The sequence below is a fragment of the Vulpes vulpes genome, chromosome 9 (genome assembly GCF_048418805.1).
Source record: "Vulpes vulpes isolate BD-2025 chromosome 9, VulVul3, whole genome shotgun sequence".
Classification (NCBI taxonomy): Eukaryota; Metazoa; Chordata; class Mammalia; order Carnivora; family Canidae; genus Vulpes; species Vulpes vulpes.
The window spans coordinates 18,561,789-18,582,480 of record NC_132788.1 but is presented as its reverse complement, the minus strand read 5'-3'; the positions used below and the strand labels follow the sequence as shown (position 1 = coordinate 18,582,480).

Genomic DNA, 20,692 nt, shown 5'->3' with positions numbered 1-20,692 from the left:
AACCAGTCCGGAGTATTTGAAACATTTGATCTCTACTCCTTTGTAGTAGTTATCTATTGCTGCATAACAAATTTCCCCAAACCATGGCAACTTTAAAGAACACATTAATTTTCTCAGTTTCTGTTTTTATAAAATCTGGGCAAATATTAACTGAGTCTCCTGCTTCAGTCTCTCTCATGAGGTAGCGATGAGGCCCAACTGGGCTGGGAACTGCTCCCAAGATCATTCAGTGGTTATTGACAGAATTAGTTCCTTGAGGGGATCCCTGGGTGGCGCAGCGGTTTGGCGCCTGCCTTTGACCCAGGGCGCGATCCTGGAGACCCGGGATTGAATCCCACATCGGGCTCCCGGTGCATGGAGCCTGCTTCTCCCTCTGCCTGTGTCTCTGCCTCTCTCTCTCTCTCTCTCTGTGACTATCATAAATAAATAAAAATTTAAAAAAATTTAAAAAAAAAAGAATTAGTTCCTTGAGTGTTGTCAGACTTTCCGTGTTGGCTGTCACTCAGGGGCCACCCTCAATTCCTTACCATATAGGTGTCATTATTATTCACATAAGATAGCTCCACCCTTTCCATAATTTATGATTACAGCTAAAAGTTGTTCTTTTTCATTCATACTTCACACAAGTTTGTCATTTCATCAAAGTTAAAAGCATTTTCAAAAATCATAAAAGCAATAACTTGTTGAAGTACTAAGGAGTATTTAGAGGAACCATATGGTCTATCAGTCATAGAGTACTTGAAAAAGACCATAATTTAATCTATTTTTCTAAAGTAGAGAAAGTGAAAATAACTAATTATAATAGTAAGTTTCGTGGCATATCTGAGGTGGTTAAATGTCATGCTGTGGAATTCTTTTAAACTTGGTAAGTGGCAGGGGCACCTGGTGCCTCAGTCAGTGATTGAGTATCTGCCTTTGGTTCAGGTGTGATCCTGGGGTTCTGGGATTGAGTCCTGCACAGGGCAAGCCGCAGTGAGTCTGCTTCTCCCTCTGTGTCTCTGCCTCTCTCTATGTCTCTCATGAATAAATAAATAAAATTCTAAAAAAAAAAGGTTGGTAAGTGGCATATCTCATCTGGAAATAGGACTGTGAAATCAAAGTCTTTGCTTTAAATTGTCTAAATTGTTCTACAGTTCTACTCAGTAGGAAACTCTGTAGGGCTTGGGTTCAAAGTCTTAGGATAAGAGAATCATTTCCCCATCAGTGTCCTCCAGTTACGTGTCTTCATAAGGAGCTATGAGATCTCCACATCATAGACTTAGTGTCATCATTTCCGAATTTACAAGAAAGTTCTACTTGAGAGCATATGTTTTATTTCTAGCTCAGTTCGTGTGGTGGCTAACTGAAGATTCATACGATAAAGATTTCCATTTTATTAATATTAAGAGGAATGAGACAAGGACAAGAATTAAAATAAAAATAAAATTAAAAAACCAAAGAAAGAAATCAAACAATACAGCAAAGATCCATAGGTTTGTCTTAAGTAAGATTGTGGCCTCATGGGAAATAGGGATTTATTTCTGGGTTAGGACAAGGTTTTCCAAAACATCACCCCACAGATAAAGCCATAGTTTTTAATGTGTTCTCAAGTAAACTCCCACATGTAAAGAAAGCCTGCTATAATAGGAGACATTTGACAGATGGACTCTGGGTTTGTTGGGGATTGAGTTTATATAGAAACTCATACTGCAGAGAGAAATGAACTTCTTGTGGAAAAAGAAGTCCCCCCCACCCTTGGAAAAGAAGGAGTATGGGACTAAGTCCGTGGTGGAAACGGGTAAAGCAGGCCAAGATTAAAAACAAACAAACAAACAAACACAAAATTGTGGTGATGATGAAGTGGCCCTAATTGCACCTGTGGAAAGCATGTGCCCTAATAATGGAAGCAGCAACTTTATTAGTTAGGATAATTTCTGTAGCAAAAAAAAGAAACAACTTCAAATGGCTTAAACAATATAGAAATTTTATTGATCACATTATAGGACATCCCAGCAAAGTTTAGGGTAACTCCAGCAGTTATTAGCCTACCATTTCAATGACATCATTAATAGATCGTGTTTTATTCTTTTTATCTTCCTGCTCTATTTTATTCAGTAGTGTATCAGTACTGCCCTCATAATCACAACATGATTGCAAAACTGCCAGATAGACTATCCAGATGCCAACATCCAGAGGAAGGGACAAAGCTATCTTTTGAAAAATTTCCTGACTTATCTTTTCTCTTATCTCACTGGCAAAAAAAAAAAAAAAAAAGATGGTGGCTGGGGGAGCCATACACTTACCAAATCAAGCACTAGTAAGGGAAATAAGATGATTATGATTAATTTAGAATGATAGAGATTTATCCTGGAGATGGAATAAGGATTGCCTTTTCTAAAATATGAACAACTGAATAAAACTGTTGTTCTAAAAAACAAGGAAGAATAAGGTTATTTGGAAGGCAACCAACAATGTTTATTCCAACATCAGTCAGCTAAGCTAATGATTGCTATGAGCATTCTTATTCCAATGCTGCCAAATCATTTGATTACTTTTATGAAGCTGGAAATCTGGATGTTTATGCAAGATCTCCCAATTTTTAAATATTGGCAATAAATTCAAAACATTTAAAAATACTTTATGACCAAAATTACTCCAGCCAAATAAAAGAATTCTGTAGTCCAGATATGTCCTGCAAGCTACTTGTTGACAACCTCTGGTTTATGCTATTAACTTATGTAACTAAAACTTTCTCTACTTAGAAAGTGAAGTTCATCTTAAGCTTGCCAGTCACTGAATTATACAAATTCCTGGGGAAATTTTTTTTGATTAATAAAGTTTTATTAATTTGTAGCAAATTTCAAATGGTACAGCTAATAAGGATTGCAAAATATAATGTAGGAATAAGATGTTTGATCAATCAGAGAGAATGTTTATATATTTTTGTTCCTAGGGCTCTAATTTGACAGGTTAATGGTTAAAACATCAAGATGTTGCTAGTCATCTAATGATAAATATACAATTTTCTTCCATTGCCCCCAGTTTCCTGTGATTTCTTGGGGGATTTTTTGTTTGTTTTAATTAGAGGGTAAATTATTTCTTACTAAATGAGAAAATCAAGATGTTCAAAATATTTGAGGAAATATTAGCCAACATTACAATAAGAAAAGGGAGGATGTCTAGAAATGTCACCTAATTAGAGATTTCAGATTCATAGCTGCTGGTTTAGAATCCTCTTCTTTCTCAAGAGTATGAGATAGAGATTGCAAATTCATACAAAGATTCTCAAGAGTATATTTCTCTTGAAAAATTCTGTTTAATCTCCTCAAAGTATAAGATGAATCAAGAAATGTCAACATCCTTAAGTATCAAGAGCAAATAATGAGAAAGTAAGTATATTTCTCTTCCATCCAGATTATCCAGTTTTCCAAATTGATCATTACCCCATCCATCCTTGCTTTGTTGCTGCTTTAGACTTTTGGATTGGACCCCTGAAAAAGACAAAGTTCTTAAATTATCAACTTAATTCTAAAAACTTAGATATTCTCTAACTTTGAACTATTAAGAAATTAAAATCAATTCTGTGTAGTCACACTTTCTATTTTATAGATCATTTGATATTTCACAGTGAAGCAGTGGAAACATGTGAAGGCAGGGAAAGAATGTGAGAAAAACACCACACTGGAATTCAAATATACATCTGATTAATTGCTGTAAAATGGAAAAGATGAAGGATCAAGAGAAGAGTTATGAGACACTAGGTAATTAACCTATGGGAGATGTCCTCTATCTCAATTCCTGAGGAATATTTCTGAGAAAATAAAGAATATTGGGATCATCAACACTTCCTAGCTAAAACTCTCCCATCTTCTTCCACTTGGTTTTGACCACACAAAGAAGGGAGACATATGTTAGATCCTATAATCATACACATACTGTTCTTCATGAATATCTTCTAGGAAGATAGGGTTAGAACTTCTCTCCTTGATAGTAGGAGTGTGACAAGATTACAGTAGTTTGGCTATGGATCTCTCACTTTATTTTATCCTTAAAAACAGATGGAAGTATTTTTGTGGTATTATGATATATTAAAGACAAAAATAATAGTAAGTTATTAGAAACGCTATGTTTTTCCAGTCTTAAGCATATTTATTTCCTTATTTAAATCATCCTTTATCTTTCCATCATTCTAGTTCAAGTTCCAACCACTTAGTCAATGAATCTTTCTCCTACTTCAACTACTCTGAGTTCATTCATTTTCCCCTTTACCATATTCTTCTCAGTGCCATTTGCTTTGTCAGAAAAAATATGTGAGGAACTAAGTGCTCTATACATATATGACTAGTTTTCACACTAAAAATGTAAACATTCTTGAAAAAATGATCTTAAGTTTTAGTTCTTTCTCATTTACCCACAACAGAGTATCAAGTATGAAGAAATATGCTCAGTAATTACTTGAGTGAATGAATTCTACTTTTACTTCTTAAGTGCCTAACTTTTATTACAGATTTGCCTACATATGGTCTATTTTTCATACCTTGAAAACTGTAGCTAATATATAGACCTTATTCTATCTATATTAAATTAAAAAGTAAAATATACAACAAAATTTTATATTCTCCAGAATAAGCATCTAGAAACTAACCTTTGAAGGAAACTGTTTACCTCCTACAGCAAAACTATTTATCAATTCATGATGATTATGTAACAGTAGAACTATTTTTAACAATAAAAATTAATACCCGTACTAATTTTAGATAGTAAGTAGGACTTTCTTTTTTTTTAAAGTTTTTTTTATTTATTTGAGTAATCTCTTCACCCAAAATGGAACTTGAACTCTCAACCCTGAGATCAAGAGTCACATGCTCTTCCAACTGAGCCAGACACATGCCCAGCATAGTAGGCCTTGCTTTCTTTTTTTTTTCTTTTTTTTTTTTTTAATTTTTATTTATTTATGATAGTCACAGAGAGAGAGAGAGAGAGAGAGAGGCAGAGACACAGGCAGAGGGAGAAGCAGGCTCCATGCACCGGGAGCCTGATGTGGGATTCGATCCCGGGTCTCCAGGATCGCGCCCTGGGCCAAAGGCAAGCGCCAAACCACTGCGCCACCCAGGGATCCCAAGGCCTTGCTTTCTTAGATATACCTATGTGCTAAAATATCTCAGGTTACTCTAAGGAGCATGTATCCTGAGAAAGAATCTATAGGGACATTATTCACATGGGGCCCAAAGGACATTTAAAAAATCATTAGTGACTACCAGATACTTACAAGGAAAGAAGATGACACAGATGTAGGAATCGGTGGTGGTGGAAAATCTGGCTTCGTAATTAGCTAGTGAAAAGATAAAAAATTAATTCTAAGATGGGGCCTTGAAAACATGTGCTTAATGGAATGGCTTAAATCATTTTCAGAAAAGGAGAACTCATGATCTTACCCATGAAAATAGTCTAAATCTGTAAGTTCAAGTGCTTTCATTTAGGCATACATATATAATTCAGAAATAAGGCCAATGACAATAGACAGATGGTGAAGACGCCACTTTATGAAGCAGATAGATACTTTTCTTGTAATAAGTCACCAGCTTTTCATACCCAGTAATTCAGATTTAGGGGTTAAATGTAGGAATATAACCTTCTCACATTTTGCATTTTCAAAAAGTTTTGGCGGAAAATCTATGTTTTATATTAATATTCACAAAGATTATAACATTCTTCTGAGGAAATAATTGGGTATTGTGGGTTATGTCTCTTACTAGTAGTTCCTTGAGATTAGATTGGAAGTGATCTTTAGTTTTCAACTCACAAAAGAAGCTGGAGGCTCATTGCCCTCTACTGGCAGATCAGGTGAATGGAGCTTCATCTGACTCATCTAAAAATTATAATGATATATTTTTTAATGAAATGATCAGTTTTCTAAGTTCAACTTTCAAATAAGCAGTCCTTTCAAGACCTAGGAGATCAGAACTAAGATGACACCAAGTGACTGGAAGGGAAATCACAGTGGTCCAGCTGCTGCATTCTGCTGTATCCAGAGCTGCCAGAGACAGGTACATTTCCATTAAAAACATTTTGCAAATGACACTACCATTAAACAACCTCTGTTAAATTTCTAAACTTGCAAAACAAGGCAACGGCTTTAAGGGTTATGCATATTATATGTATTGTCATGCAAATATACATATTATTTTCTTTATTGGGACATTTGTAAAAGGAAAAAGGAATCAACTTATAGTCAGAAAAAAAGAAAAAGAGAGAGAAGGAAGAGGAAAGGGAGATAAGAAAAGAGAGAGAAAGAGGGAGGGAGGGGACAGAAGACAGGAATAGAGAGAAGGGGAAGGAGCAGGGGAGGGAAAGACAGAGACAGAGAATCTGGAGTCAGCGATCCTTGTTCTCTTTATTTTCTTAGCATTTGTGAACCTCAACAAAGCAGCCTCAGCATTTTAGAAAGGTTCTTTTGCACTTAAATAAAAGGCAAAGAAGAATTTTTCTGAATGCATAGCTACAGAGCCCCAAATTCTTGCTAAATACTAACTAGTGGACTGGATTTGTAAAACATAACTGAGTAGGAAAGACAGGTGGTCAGGACAAGACAATGAGAGAATCACAAACTGGGACCCAAGGCAAGCACACTACAAACTATGGTTCACCTCTTGGGGTTGAACAGCCTTCCCTGTCTGTGGGTTCCTCTTCTGTCTGCGAGGCCTGGTGCCAGTAGTAGACAGTGGCCTGAACGTGAAAGCATATCATATAAATAGATTTAGTAGTTCCTTCACCATGATGAGGACACTCTAGAGAAGTCTGCCAATTTCCTTTGCCCATTGTGTCATCTTTGGTCATTGGCTGGGCTTTCTTCTGCTCTCTAGGACATTTGTAAGGCCTCGTCTGAAATTCATAATCACCACTAGTAATTTTCGACCAGATTCTCTACAGAGCCCTGATTTCAAATAATAATGATTTGAATCAGCGTTTACCTAAATTATTGTGTTATTTAATTAATTATTTATTTTATTCATTCTATAATTAGGAAACCCTTTATTGTGAATAAGTCAGTCTTTTAAAAAAGGCTAGAAAGGTGTTGTAGTGTCAAGACCATGTTTGAAAGACTAACCAATGTAGGTGCAAATCAAGATTCCATCAACTTCTGTTGTAAGACTTTGTACATATTTGTTAACCTCTGAGCCTTTGTTTCCTTAGAAAAAGTATGAAGTGCCTTATTTTGCAAGACTGTTGTAGGATTAATATATAATACCTTTTCATCTATAAAATGGAAATAATAGTTACTACCTCACAACATTCTTGTGAAGATTAGAGATAGTGAATGTAAAGCAAAGCAAAGCAATTGTCACAAAGATAGTGACCAATTAATGTGACATATGGTATTCTTATAATGGGTGTAAAATCTTTAATAATGAGAGTTATTATAACTTGTTATTAATTATAAGTACAGTGACCAACATAAAAAATACACATACTGTCATGAAGGATTTCCCAGTAAATTCGATACCTGGCTTCTGGTCCAAGAAAAATATATCTGTACTTATTTCTGATTATTTGAGGTAAACCACAATTAAATTTGAGAATTTGGGTCATATCCTTGAATTTAAAATAAATTAGAGGCCAAAAAGTCCCCAAAGCAAGATTGAAGCCTACCTCTGGACTTCCTTCTGCTTTCTTCTGGTACTTTGGTGCCAGATTACTACAGCAACCACCACAGATATGACAGCCACAGGGAATAGCACCCCAACCACAATGGAGAAGTCTGCAACATAGAGAACCCAAACAAAATGAGGCTATGAGAAATTCATAAATATCCACCACTCTGGTCCTTATTTCTGTATCTATCACAAATTGCATTTATGCTTTCCTCCAGAGAACACACACTCCCTGGAAAATCTCTCATGGTCAGTAAAATGAAAATACATTTTGTTTAAAATTTTTTAAAGATTTTTTTATTTAGGGATCCCTGGGTGGCGCAGCGGTTTGGCGCCTGCCTTTGGCCCAGGGCGCAATCTTGGAGACCCAGGATCGAATCCCATGACGGGCTCCCGGTGCATGGAGCCTGCTTCTCCCTCTGCTTATGTCTCTGCCTCTCTCTCTCTCTCTCTGTGACTATCATAAATAAATTTAAAAAAATTTATTTATATATTCATGAGAGACACAGAGAGAGAGGCAGAAACATTGGCAGAGGGAGAAGCAGGCTCCCTGTGGGGAGCCTGATGTGGGACTTGATCCCAGGACCCTGGGCCGAAGATAGATGTTCAACCACTGAGCCACCCAAGGGCCCTGAAAATGCATTTTGATCATGAGAAACACTATGTAGATAGAGGAAGTAAAGGGGAAATGCATATAAAACATTGTATATGAAGTAGGTAAAGCATCATGATACTGAGAATACTTAGAAGGGATGATGAGTATAACAACTAGAAACTGTTGAGTTCAGAGATTAGAGAGAACAGGAAGTAAGGAGGATGGAAAAAAAAAGTGAAACATTTTTAGGATTTGGCATTGGAATCAAACAAAGAAAAAGAAACTAAAGCCTTGAGATCATATTCCTGTCAGTAGCAAATGAAGAGTGGAGACATGAAGAAGAGACTTGATAGAGGCACTGGGGACTGTTTCCTGATGTTTGCTCCATCTTGGAATTATTAAGGGCAGAGAAGAAATTATGTGACCCTGTGAACTGAGGACCACTTTGAACAAATTTCCTGAATGTACATGGTGTTTTCTCTTTTAACTGCTAATCTAAGTAATGACTGTAACTTTAACTTTTTGCTATCACCAATATTAATTTCTCTTATAATAATCTGAAACTTCAGAAACAAAGAGGTACGTGTTTGAAGAGGAATGAGAACAACTATTGCTTTCTTATGAGACATCAGCAAGACAATAAGAAGATTAATTTTGGTATAAATGCAAGAAAAGTTCCTTAGTGTGAACACATATACATGCACATGGAGACAGATATGTCAAAGTATAATTCTAAGATAATAACAAATATCTAAACTTTCCACCCTCCATAACAATTCCTATCCAAAAAGCCAAATGAAATAAAATTCTGAGGTATTTCAATTGAATATAGCACGGATAGACTCAGAATGAAAAAAACAGTACTGGCACTAACGTCGGATTTCTAACTATTTTCAGAAACTGACATGGTATCAGAGGAAATAAAGAGGAAATTGACCAGACTTTACAAATACCCCTACTTTGCAATTTTTTAATGCATTTTTTTTTCTAATTCATGAGAGACACAGAGAGAGAGAGAGAGAGAGAGAGAGAGGCAGAGAGATAGGCAGAGGGAGAAGCAGGTTCCATGCAGGGAGCCCGACGCGGGACTCGATTCCAGGTCTCCAGGATCATGCCCTGGGCTGAAGGCAGTGCTAAACCGCTGAGTCACCCGGGCTGCCCTTTTTTTGAAAATTTTTTAATGCATTTTTTTTTTTAACTTCATGAGAAACATAGAGAGAGAGAGGCAGAGACATAGGCAGAGGGAGACAAATACCCCTACTTTGAAAGGACAAAGTCTATAGAGAAAGATGGAGTATAAGACAAATGGGGAGTATTATGATAGGAAGGAGGTATGCTGTTGAACATGGGAATAATTGAAGATAAAGTATGCTCTTCTGTTTCTGGTAATGGTGGTCTAGGAAATTCAGACCAACTCCTTCACTAAAACAACTAAGGCATTTTTGCAACCCCCCACCCCAAAAAACAAAAACAAACAAAGCAAAACAACACTTCATCAAAGACATGGTAATACTAAAAACAAAATAGGGGAAAATTAATTTGAAAAGATGAGTGAGAGGGCAGGAACCCAGAAAGACAGAAAGGAGAATGATCCTGGATGGAAGTTCAGAAATGCAGGAATGAAAAATAAATACACCAAGTATGAACCCTATTGTGAACTATGGTCTTTGAGTAATTATCATGTGTTAGTGTAGGTTTATCATTTGTGACAATGGACCACTCTGGTGGGAGATGCTGATAGTGAAGGAGGCTCTGTGTGTTGAGGCGGGGAGGGGCAGAGGCATATGTGGATTGTCTGTACTTTACTCGATTTTGCTGTGAACAGAAAACTGCTCTAAAAAGCAAAGTCTACTAAAAAACAAAATGAAACAACAAAAAAAGAAAACAAATAAAATAAAAATTTTTACGATGACCACTAAAATAATATAAAATAAATGTGCAATTTCCAAATTAATAAAAAGAAAAATGGAAAGATTAAAATCCTCAGTAAGTCCATACAAAAGCAAGGTAGGAGAGAAAATGGAACACAGAATAGGCAAAATAAATAAAAATCATGTAATATGATTGTAGACTATACCCAAGTATATCTGTAGTTGCCTTTAATTTAAATAGACTAAATACCCTGGCTTTAAAAAAGATTGTAAGACCACACATTTAAGAATATATATATATATATATATATATATATATTTCAGAAAAAAAGAATATATGTTTCCATGCTTTTTAAAAATAAGTAACATATATAAAACATGAGGCTTAAAAAATAAAATAAAACATGAGTCTTTTTTTATAAAGAATAAAAGTAAAAGTATGGGAAAGTGTTATACCAATGCAAAGGAGACCAAAAGAAATTCAGCATAGCTATATTCATCTCCAGGAACTACAGACCTTATAAAAGCAAGAAGACTAGAGCTACACACAAGCATTGCTTAATGATTAAAGTGTGAAGTCACGATGAAGACATAACAATTCTAAACTTTTATGTAATAATAGCATGCTCCTAAGATATATAAAGCACTGGTAGAGCCAGAAGTAACAGTCAAATTCACAATTATAGTGAAAGATTTTTAATATTCCTGGCTCAGTAGTTGACAGCACAGATCAACAAGATATCAGTAGGGATTAATAGATGTACACACAGTGAAAACTCTTGGTATAAAAAACAGAAAATACTGCTTTTAACAACATAGAATACATATTTTTGTGTGCACAAACAGAATATTTACAAATATGGGAATATTCTGAGCCATAAAGCAAGTTGCAATACATTTCAACATATTCTTAACACAGATTTTCTGACCCTTATGTAATTATGTTAAGTGTTTATTTAATAATAACTGGAAAGCTCACATATGCTTATATGTTAAGAAATATAAAACTAAACATTTCAGGGCCAAAGAAGGAAGCAAATGGAAAATAGAATATAATTTGAATCAAATGATAATGAAGATATCTTTTACCAAATGGGCTACAACTGAGAGTTCTTAGAGGAAAATGTATAGATTTATAATCTTAAAAAATGTGTTTTAAAAGAGAGCTGAACATTAATGAGTCAAATTACCATTTCAAGAATTTTTTAAGATAAAATAAATGTAAGGAAAGGAAATGGAATAGTATAAATATTAAATTAAGATAGCAAACAAGCGTAAAAAAAGAAAAACAAGCAAATTATTAAAAAAATGCCAATTTAAAAATTCCATTTGGATGATAAAATAAAAGAAAAAACCAATTCCACAGATCCCATTGATAAAAACATTAACAACTTTATAAATTAAAGTTAAAAAATTAAATTTAAAGTTAAAAAATTAAATTATAAAAATATTAACAGCTTTAAACCAAAATAAATAAATAAATAAATAAATAAAGAAAGAAATTTAGATGAAGCAGAAAAATTTCTAGGAAACCACAACATACTAAAACTTATATAAGAAGAAATAAAAAATCTGAAGGGTCTTATAATTACTGAAGATATTGAATCTTCAATTTTTATACAAACTCTTCCAGAAAATATAAATAAATAAACACTTTCCAATTCATTTTCTATGATTGACATAACCCTAATATTCAAATTGAGCAAGAAATTGCAGGCCAATATTACTCAGGACGTAAAATAACAGCAAACATCATCCATCAATGTATGTAAGAGATACTGCATCTACACTGTGTTTATCCGGAGATTGCAAAGTTAAGTAAATGTTCAGATATCAACCAATTTATTTTGCAACACTAATAAAGGGGTAAAAAAATCTTAACTAATAAATAAAGAAAACGTATTTGATTTAATTCCTCAGATTAGACGTGAACTTCTTTAACCTGATAAAGGAGACATAAATATGTACAGAATACCTCCAGATAACAGGGCAAAACACAGAGTCTTTATTTTGAGACTGAGAAAGAAACAAAGAAGCTTACTATCACTATTTCTATTCTGCATTGTACAGGGGGTAGTACTCAGTGAAGAAAAACAAGTACAAGAAATTAAAATTGTAAAAATTAGAGAGAAAGAAATAAAACTACCATTTTCTGAAGTAATATGACTGAATATGTAGGAAATTTAAAGGATTTATAAGTTATCAGAATTATTGAGAGGTTGGCATAAGTACTTGACATAAAAATAAATATACAAAAATGAATTGAATTTCTATATTCTAGTAATGGTTGAAAAAATATTTTTTCAGAAGATACCACTTAAAATATACAATGAAAGCTAAATTCCTATAAGTAAATCTAACAAAATACATGAAAAATTTCTATGGTGAAAACCATTAAATGTTATTTGCCAGAATTAAGAAAGACTAAATATATGGACAGATATTTCATATCAATAGATTAGGAAATCAATATTTTTAAAGATGTATTTATTTATTTGAGAGAGAGAAAGAGAGCAGAGGGAAGGAGAGGGAGAGAGAGAAAGAGGGAATCTCAGACTCTCTGCTGAGTGCAGAGCCCATCACAGGACTCGATCTCATGACCCTGAGATCATGACCTGAGCAGAAATAGTCAGACTCTTAACTGACTAAGCCACTCAGGTGCCCCAGGAATTCAATATTTTTAATATATGCTTATTCTCCTCAAGTAAATCTAATTGTGGTTTATGTTAAATGAAAATCCCAATAGGAATTGTGTGTAAATTGAGAATCTGATTATAAAATATATGTGAAAGTACAAAAAGCTAATAATCAATTTGTTCTTAAAGAAGAACAAAGTTAAAGGACAGCATAAAATATAAAAAGATTGGGTTTAAAATAATATGCAGAAATAAAATATATGCTTTCAGAAAAAAATATAAAGAATCAAAGTAAATTTAGGGTGGCATCTGTTTGGTACTCTCAGTAAAATGAAAACAGATTGTTCAAGAAGATACGAAATAAGAGAAGACAATAGAGTGGCATGAAAAAGGTTTAAAGAAACACAAAAATGCCACTGACCATTTTAGACTATCATTATAACTAACAAATAGAAGTGTTAACATTGCCAAAAATTCACTCTATGAAATAGAAAACATTTTTGAAAGACTTTCCCCAAAATAATAGGAGATAGACAATGACAAAAAAAAAGATAACAAGAATGCTACACAGTCAAGATATTTAAAAATCAATTTAAAAATCTGTAATAATGGAAACATTCCTTGTACTAAGGAAATTACCAAACTCTCAATTTGAAAGACCTCACTGGCCAACAGTCAAAATAATAAAAAGAAAACAACACCAGGCATGGCATGATGTGATTAGTTTTCATTAAGGAGCAATTCTGAAAACATTTAAGGGAAAATAAACTAATGATTTTTAAAGGGTTATTTCACAATAACAGGCAAAATCAGGGTAGCCTCAATTTTTAAAATATTTTATTTATTTATGAGATAGAGAGAGAGAGAGGGAGAGAGACAGAGAGGCAGAGGGAGAAACAGGCTCCATGCAGGGAGCACGACGTAGGACTCGATCCCCGGTGTCCAGGATCTCGCCTTGGGCTGAGGGCAGCGCTAAACCGCTGAGCCACCCAGTCTACCCTAGCCTCAGTTTTTGAACATTAAGTATCAGTATCTACTTCTTGAAAGAGTCATTAAATTAAAACTTTAAGTCAAAAAATGTAATCCAATCCAACCTACTATTCATGTTTTTCTGTTTAGCAATGGAAATTAATCCTTATAAATGCAGTGCAGAATTCTTATAAATGCAAAAAGAAAATAAATGACTAATGGAAGTGATTTAGCAAATCAAGAGATGAAATAAAATAGAATTCAAGAAGAGGGAAGTCATAGTTTAAAAGGATTTTTAATGAGTGTTGAGACCATTAATGAATTTTCTAATTAATGTAGTTGATTGATGTTTATGCATCTATTCCCCTACCATATCCAAATACCAGATGACACAACCTAAAGAGCATATGTGTATGTGTGTATATGTGTATGTATATATATATATATACATGCAATAATATATTTAGTATTTAAATATATATGTAATAAAATCACAGAGCACTAGAAAAATAGTAAAGAATTTTTAGAAATTCCAGAAAGAAAGTAAAGGGATTTAGGCAGACAGAAACAGAGCATAGTCCAAGCATCAGAAGTAAATGCTATTCTTTCTTGGGAAGTCTAGCAAAGAACCAACAAATTTTTAAAAAATAGCCCAGTGGTGCCTGTGTGACCAGATGGTTAAGCATTAGACTCTTGATTTTGGCTCAGGTCATGATTTCTGGGTTGCACAATTGAGCCCCATCTCAGGCTCCATTTTCAGCATGGAGTCTGCTTGAAATTCTCTCTCTCTCCCTCTGTCCTTCCACTCCTCTAAAAAATAATAAATAAAAATAAATCTTAAATAAATAGCCCAAACATCTGAAGTAGATGCTCTTCTTTCTTGGGAAGCCAACAGAGAATGTGAACTTGAGACAGATAGTTTGTTCAGCTCCATCCTCATCCCCATCTGCATCCCTATCCCTTGTGTATACAGTACAATAGTGAGAACAGAGACCCAAGAACTGCTCTTTAGAAGTGATGGAGGATGTAAGAGCCAGAGGAGTAGAACAGAGACAAATGGTAGATATCCACAGTCGATGAGACAGAGAAGGGAGGATCAAAGAAAGAGTGCTGAGAGAAAGCAATTCTCTCGGGAAGCAAATGCAATGAGAAGCTCTCCCCTGTGCAAAGTACTCCTCACCATGGTGACTGGAGGTGAAAATCCCCACCCTGGCTGCTTTCCACCCTAATGGCCTGGAGGGAGGTCTCTCTATCTACTGATAGAACTCACAGGCAGATCTTCCAGCTGAAGAAGTATAAGTAGGTACAAGCACAGAAACATGCAGAGAAAACCCATGAAAAGTAATTCAAGTCAACTTAATCCCACCTTCAACTGAAGGTCTCATATCCTGAAGAAAAATAGCGCAATAAGATATGGGATGAAAAATGAATCAATCAAACTCAAAAAAGATGACTCAAAGAACAAAACTGAATGAACAAAAATAATCTAAGCCATATTCTTAGAGAGCTCTATGAGGATATTATATCGACATATCAATTAAAGTTGATGTGAAAATAGAACAATCATAAAGCAAGAAAATTTGGGAAATTCAAATTAAGATTACAAATGTAAAACTTGAGGAAATATTTTTGTATGTATAGTAAAAGCATAAGGATGTGGAAAATATGATTAAAAAGTTGTTAGAGACCCTAAAGATTAATATTATAGATTTAGTATTTATGGAATTAACAAGAATTCTAAGAGGAGAAAAAAAGTCAATGAAATCTTATGTAATATGAAATTAAGGCTTAGAAGAACAATTTTTTTTTTCAGGATAAGCATGTAATGTTACCTACGGAAGACCACTGAGGAGTCATCACAATCAGGAGGGGCCCATCCTTCTTTACACTGACACTGGAGCTCGTGGTCACACACCTAGGGAAGCAGTAATCCTGTTAGTTTCCATATTAAGCTGACACCAATTCAAAGGCCCTATTCATCCATTCAGAAAAAGGACTACCCCTTGCTCTGTCTATATCTATCTATCTATAGCTATCTATATAAAATATGAATTTATCACAGGAATTTCAATACCAAGTTCTTCAAAGAATTTTTTTTTTTTCATTGAACCAAACTACGGAGCTGTTAAGGCAAACTTAATAATTTTAATCATTTAATGCTGGAACATTACTTTAGCATCATCAAGATTGACCTAAAATTACAAAAGACTCAGCAAGCTTGGGAAAACATTTCCAAAACTTACAGCATGTCCTTTGCACTTGGAGGAGCAATTGGTTGATTTGTATGCTCTTTCGATATCCATACATTCGGCATTAATGCAAACCTGAAAGTGATGTGAAAAACACCAACTTGACATCAATACCCAATGACTTCAGCTCTGTAAATTGCTGACTCTGTGGAATTTAGTCTTCTATTTTTACCCATGACTATTGTTATCAGACTTAACTTTTTATTATGGAAATCACAGCATTATTTTGAAAGTAAAAAGATGAATCTAGATAATTTTTATAAAAAATTTTGGTAACTCCTCTAAAGAATACTTCCTTACTTCATTTATCTCTCATGGGTCCCTAAATCCACCTCTTTAGTCCACTCCTGAGACTGCTACTGTATTGCTGAGCTAAGCATTGGACATGATACGAGGCACCCATTCCAAACAAAAATATTATGGAAAATATGTTACTATCACATCATCTGCAATATTATAATACCTATCATTTATTTAAAAATAAATAGTATTGCTATTATTATCTTAATTATTATCAGGGTGGCCATCATTTATCTAGAACCTACTGATTTAGGGTCAATAAAATTTACCAAGATTTAATAATCTAGTACTGAGCACACAATAGTTATTTATTAAATAGTATTGAAGGAATGAATACATTCATGCATAAATGAATGGTATAAGTATTGCTTTGAAAACAGTGCCCCATGAAGCATAAGGAGTCCTTGGGAAGCAAAAACAAAACAAAACAAAACAAAAGATAAAAAACATTTTGATTAAAAGCTACATTTTCAACCTACCTTCTTGTTTCCACACTTCGTTCCATTGGCTACCATGCCTATTTCTTGACTGCTGTCTTCAGGATTAAATGTTTTACATGTCAGGAAAGTTACTATATGTCCTCTCCAGGGCAAATTATCTGACCCACCTTGACAGAACAACTTCCCACACATGGCATCACTGAGGAAAAGCCAAATTTATTGCAATTGAAATACCAGGATCCAAATGGCAATTCTATGTAGTTCTAAATCAGCTCCCTACCAATATTTAACTAATCGTATTTCTCCCTATAGCTGAGACTTCTAGTTCTCCTTTATGTCAAATTTCTTTTTTATTCTTCAGTAATAGAACCACTGAATATGAGCAAGGCACATTTTCCTCAAAAACAAAACCCGCATTTCCCAGATTCCTAGACAGCTAATTTTGGCCAATTGCCTGTATTCTGGCCAATTGTAAGTAAGTAGAATCTTATGTTCAAATTCTTGAATCTGCCCTGATTTCTTATAAAGGAGAGACAATAGAATTTTATTATCCTTTTTTTTTTTAATTTTATTATCCTTTAGGCTCAGGCAACCCAAAGGGTGACACTATGTCCAAAAATATAGTTTGGTAATATTTATCATCTGGAAAAATTACTGTTTAATAGAAAAACTTTGAGAATGTTAATCTTGTTCAGTCTATTATACATCACCTAGTATGTGTAAAATTTGGAGCAGGTACTAAGTTTAATCTATTATAATTTGAATTTTAAAAGTCATCTTGAAATTGTAGAATAAAAAAGAAAAACCTTACACAAAAATCTCAACTCTTTTGCTTATGATATTCTAGAATTTTTTTCCAGAATATCAATACAAAAAGTAAAACAAATTCTTCAGGTGAATTGTCAGTCTTTCATCTTACTGTATTTTTTCTTTCTGTAAAGCCATGGAAAGCTTAAATAAAACTATAAAAGCATTGTTTTGGATATTCTTCTGAGTAGATAAATATTTCTACTCCTAGAATTATAATGAAACACTTAGATGGAAAAGCTGCTAAGTTGTACTGAAAAGTCCACGTATAGATTTCCATCCAGGTCCATTCACTGCCGCATGTTCCATCCAAACATTGCCTCTATTTAACAATGACTGTACTTGATGTCATCTGAAGCTTCCACCATGAGGGACTGGAAAAAATAGTTCATTTCTTATTTGTCTTTTAACTTAGTGCCTAACCTAAAACATAGAACATAATAGTCACTCAGTGAATGCTTATCAAATGAATGATGTCCAAATTAACTTTTGCTTTAATTGGAATAAACCAGAACATGTGTCTGGAAGTGTGTGATTTCTCTACTCTATGGGGCAAGAAGATTCAAACAACAAGCCACTTACCTTGCTTTGCAAGGGATAGGTCTGTCCTCCACTTTGCGACAGTATCCATACTTTGATCCACCTTCATTCCTGCTGTAGCACGATCTATCTGCAACCTTGGTCCCTGGAAGCAGGCATTGTCAGTAGAGACATATTAGAAATGAGATAAGATATTCAATTCTACAAAGAATCAATGAAATATAAAATTAATGAAATACAAAGCATATAAACTATATCAGCATTATCCCATTGACCATCGTCAGAAATAAAGGCTGCGATAGTTTGTTATTAAGAACGTTGGCTAGAATTTAAAACAATCCTTTAGAGGTGCCTGGGTGGCTCAGTCAGTTAAGTATCCGGCTCTTGATTTCGGTTCAGGTCATGATCTCAGTGTCCTGAGGTCGAGCCCTATGACAGGCTCTGCACTCTTCTCGGAGTCTGCTTACGATACTCTCCCTCTGCCCCTTCCCACCTCATGCACACATTCTCTTGAAATAAATAAATAAATAAAATCTTACCAAACACATAAATAAAATAATCTTTTAAATATTTAACTTTTAAATAGTGACTATCTAAATATTTGGAAATGTGGTTGATTTTCAGAAGATTCAAAAAAAATCCATCTAAATATGAAGACTAGCTAGGAAAGCCACAATCATTATAGTAACCACCCACCAACAGACATTGGAATGCTCTCCTGCTAATACTTGCTACTGTCACAATTATTTGCTATGCTTAGTCAAACTTCTGCTTTGTGGAGACACAGCAATAAGCATCACATATTTAATTTCTAATGCGGTCTTCCTTAGATTCCCATCAGACGAGCAATAGAACATAGTGCTTACGAGCTCAGGGGCTAAGCTGCAGCTGTGTGACCTTGGCCCAGTGCCTTAACCTGTTGGTTTATCTGTAAACTTGGATCATTTTAACTGAATTTCATGTTTCAATGCCAAGATGATAAAATAAATTTTATTATACTTTCTAAACTATTTGATCTTAATAGCATTTATAGGCTCCCCATTATTATAACAAACTACATTGAAAAAAATTGAATAACTAGGCATGAATAAAAAGAAAAAGCATATTTGTAATTCCAAACTTCAGATTTATTGCTGCTAATATTGTGGAAAGTAACATTTATACACCTGGTACCACGCTGCTTCCCAATTAATAGTATACTTGGCCTTTCCCCAGGCACTAAATATTCAGCAGTATCATAGCTCTGAAAGTTTAATTGGAAAATTTCTACATAATTTATTTGACTAATGCTTATTCTTGAGCTTTGAGATGTTTCCCAATTATCTGTTATCAATTTTAAAAGTGCTCACCAGGCTATAAAATGAATGAATGAATGAATCAATGAATGAATGAATGAATAAATAAATAAATAAATAAATAAATAAATAAATAAATAAAAGTGCTGGCTGAAAATCCTTTGTGAAAAAGTATTCCTGAATGCACTTTCTGGGGAAAGCTGTACATTTTCTTTTTAGGTTGTACATACGGTTTTCCAAGTCATCCTGGAAAGACTGTGCTAATTCATGTCCTTACCAGAGTGTATAAAACTTGGTGTTTTGACACATCTTGACTGAAACTGAGCATTAACTGTAACAAAATTTTGTCAATTTGATAAATGTTGAAGGAAATCAATTTTGTAACAAAGTTTTGTCAATTTGATAAATGTTGAAGGAAATCAATTTTTCATTCCTATTTCTTACTATATTTGCATTTTCTGACTCATCAATGTGTCACTGCTTCATACTTCTTGCTAGTGCATTAAAATGATTTTAATGTTTTTTAGACATTTGTAGTCCTTTATGACAAATTATCTGTTAATGTCTTGGTCACATTTTCAATATTTGAATTGCAAGTGATTTATAGAAATGATGTGATATCGGAGAGAGTGATCTCCCCCTTTATATATAAGCCTTTTCAAACCTTGAAGATTAATTTGAAACAAATTTGTGATCCCTTCTGAATTACAAAATTTGGAATTTTATTTAAGGCAATCTGCCTCTCTGATCTTTTATACAAGCTACCTTTAAATGTGTGATTTAAACAATCTTCCCTATTTCAATATTGGATAAATATGTTCAACATTAATTCAATACTTTTGAACATTGAAAGTCAGGCAATGTGCTAGGACACACTGGGAATACAGTTGCGAACAAAATACACAGTCTCTAGGTAGTGGGAAATTTACAGATTTACAGGGGAGGCAGACAAAAGGATCAAGCAAAAGAAGAAAGTTATAGTCTTTACTGCAGTGATTTATCACCAGATAATAAAGGGGATGCTCAGAGCTTCAGCTCTGTGCAGGTTTCTTTCCCCAGGTTCCTGCTGTATGCCAAAGTTAGCCAAGGAAACACAGGGTCTTTCTTTAACCCACACAACCATCTTTGTTTCCACCTGTAACTTAGCATGTATGTCTGCATGACTTGTTAAGCAGGAGGGCTACTGAGGCCAGATTCCAGCACACCAGGGTCCTTCCCCATGCACCAATGGTTATCAAGCTTTGCTCCTCAAATTGTGCCTCAGCCCACTCTTGCCTGATACAAAGGGTTTTATTCGGAAAGTCTTCAGAGTTTTAATCCATGTATTTCTCAGTTTGCCTTTTTACTGAGTATATTGTC

General features: G+C 34.3%; 1 protein-coding gene across 2 annotated transcripts in view; it reads right to left on the bottom strand.

Moving 5' to 3' along the window:
- Positions 1-1,942: 1,942 nt before the first annotated feature.
- The window catches only part of ADAM28 (ADAM metallopeptidase domain 28), a 56,768-nt gene continuing 38,018 nt past the window's right edge, over positions 1,943-20,692 (bottom strand). Inside the window, exons 15-23 of one of the 2 annotated variants that reach the window (XR_011994160.1) lie at positions 18,081-18,183; positions 16,731-16,890; positions 15,946-16,026; positions 15,535-15,617; positions 7,630-7,738; positions 6,627-6,705; positions 5,783-5,848; positions 5,249-5,311; positions 1,943-3,470 (exon numbers count right to left, since the gene is read on the bottom strand). Coding sequence is in view for 1 of the 2 variants with exons in the window: in XM_072719499.1 (XP_072575600.1) it covers positions 3,450-3,470; positions 5,249-5,311; positions 5,783-5,848; positions 6,627-6,705; positions 7,630-7,738; positions 15,539-15,617; positions 15,946-16,026; positions 16,731-16,890; positions 18,081-18,183 (761 nt within the window). In the remaining variant the exon portion in view is untranslated. The remainder of the gene's footprint in view (positions 3,471-5,248; positions 5,312-5,782; positions 5,849-6,626; positions 6,706-7,629; positions 7,739-15,534; positions 15,618-15,945; positions 16,027-16,730; positions 16,891-18,080; positions 18,184-20,692) is intronic. The other variant, XM_072719499.1, reaches the window with a different exon arrangement.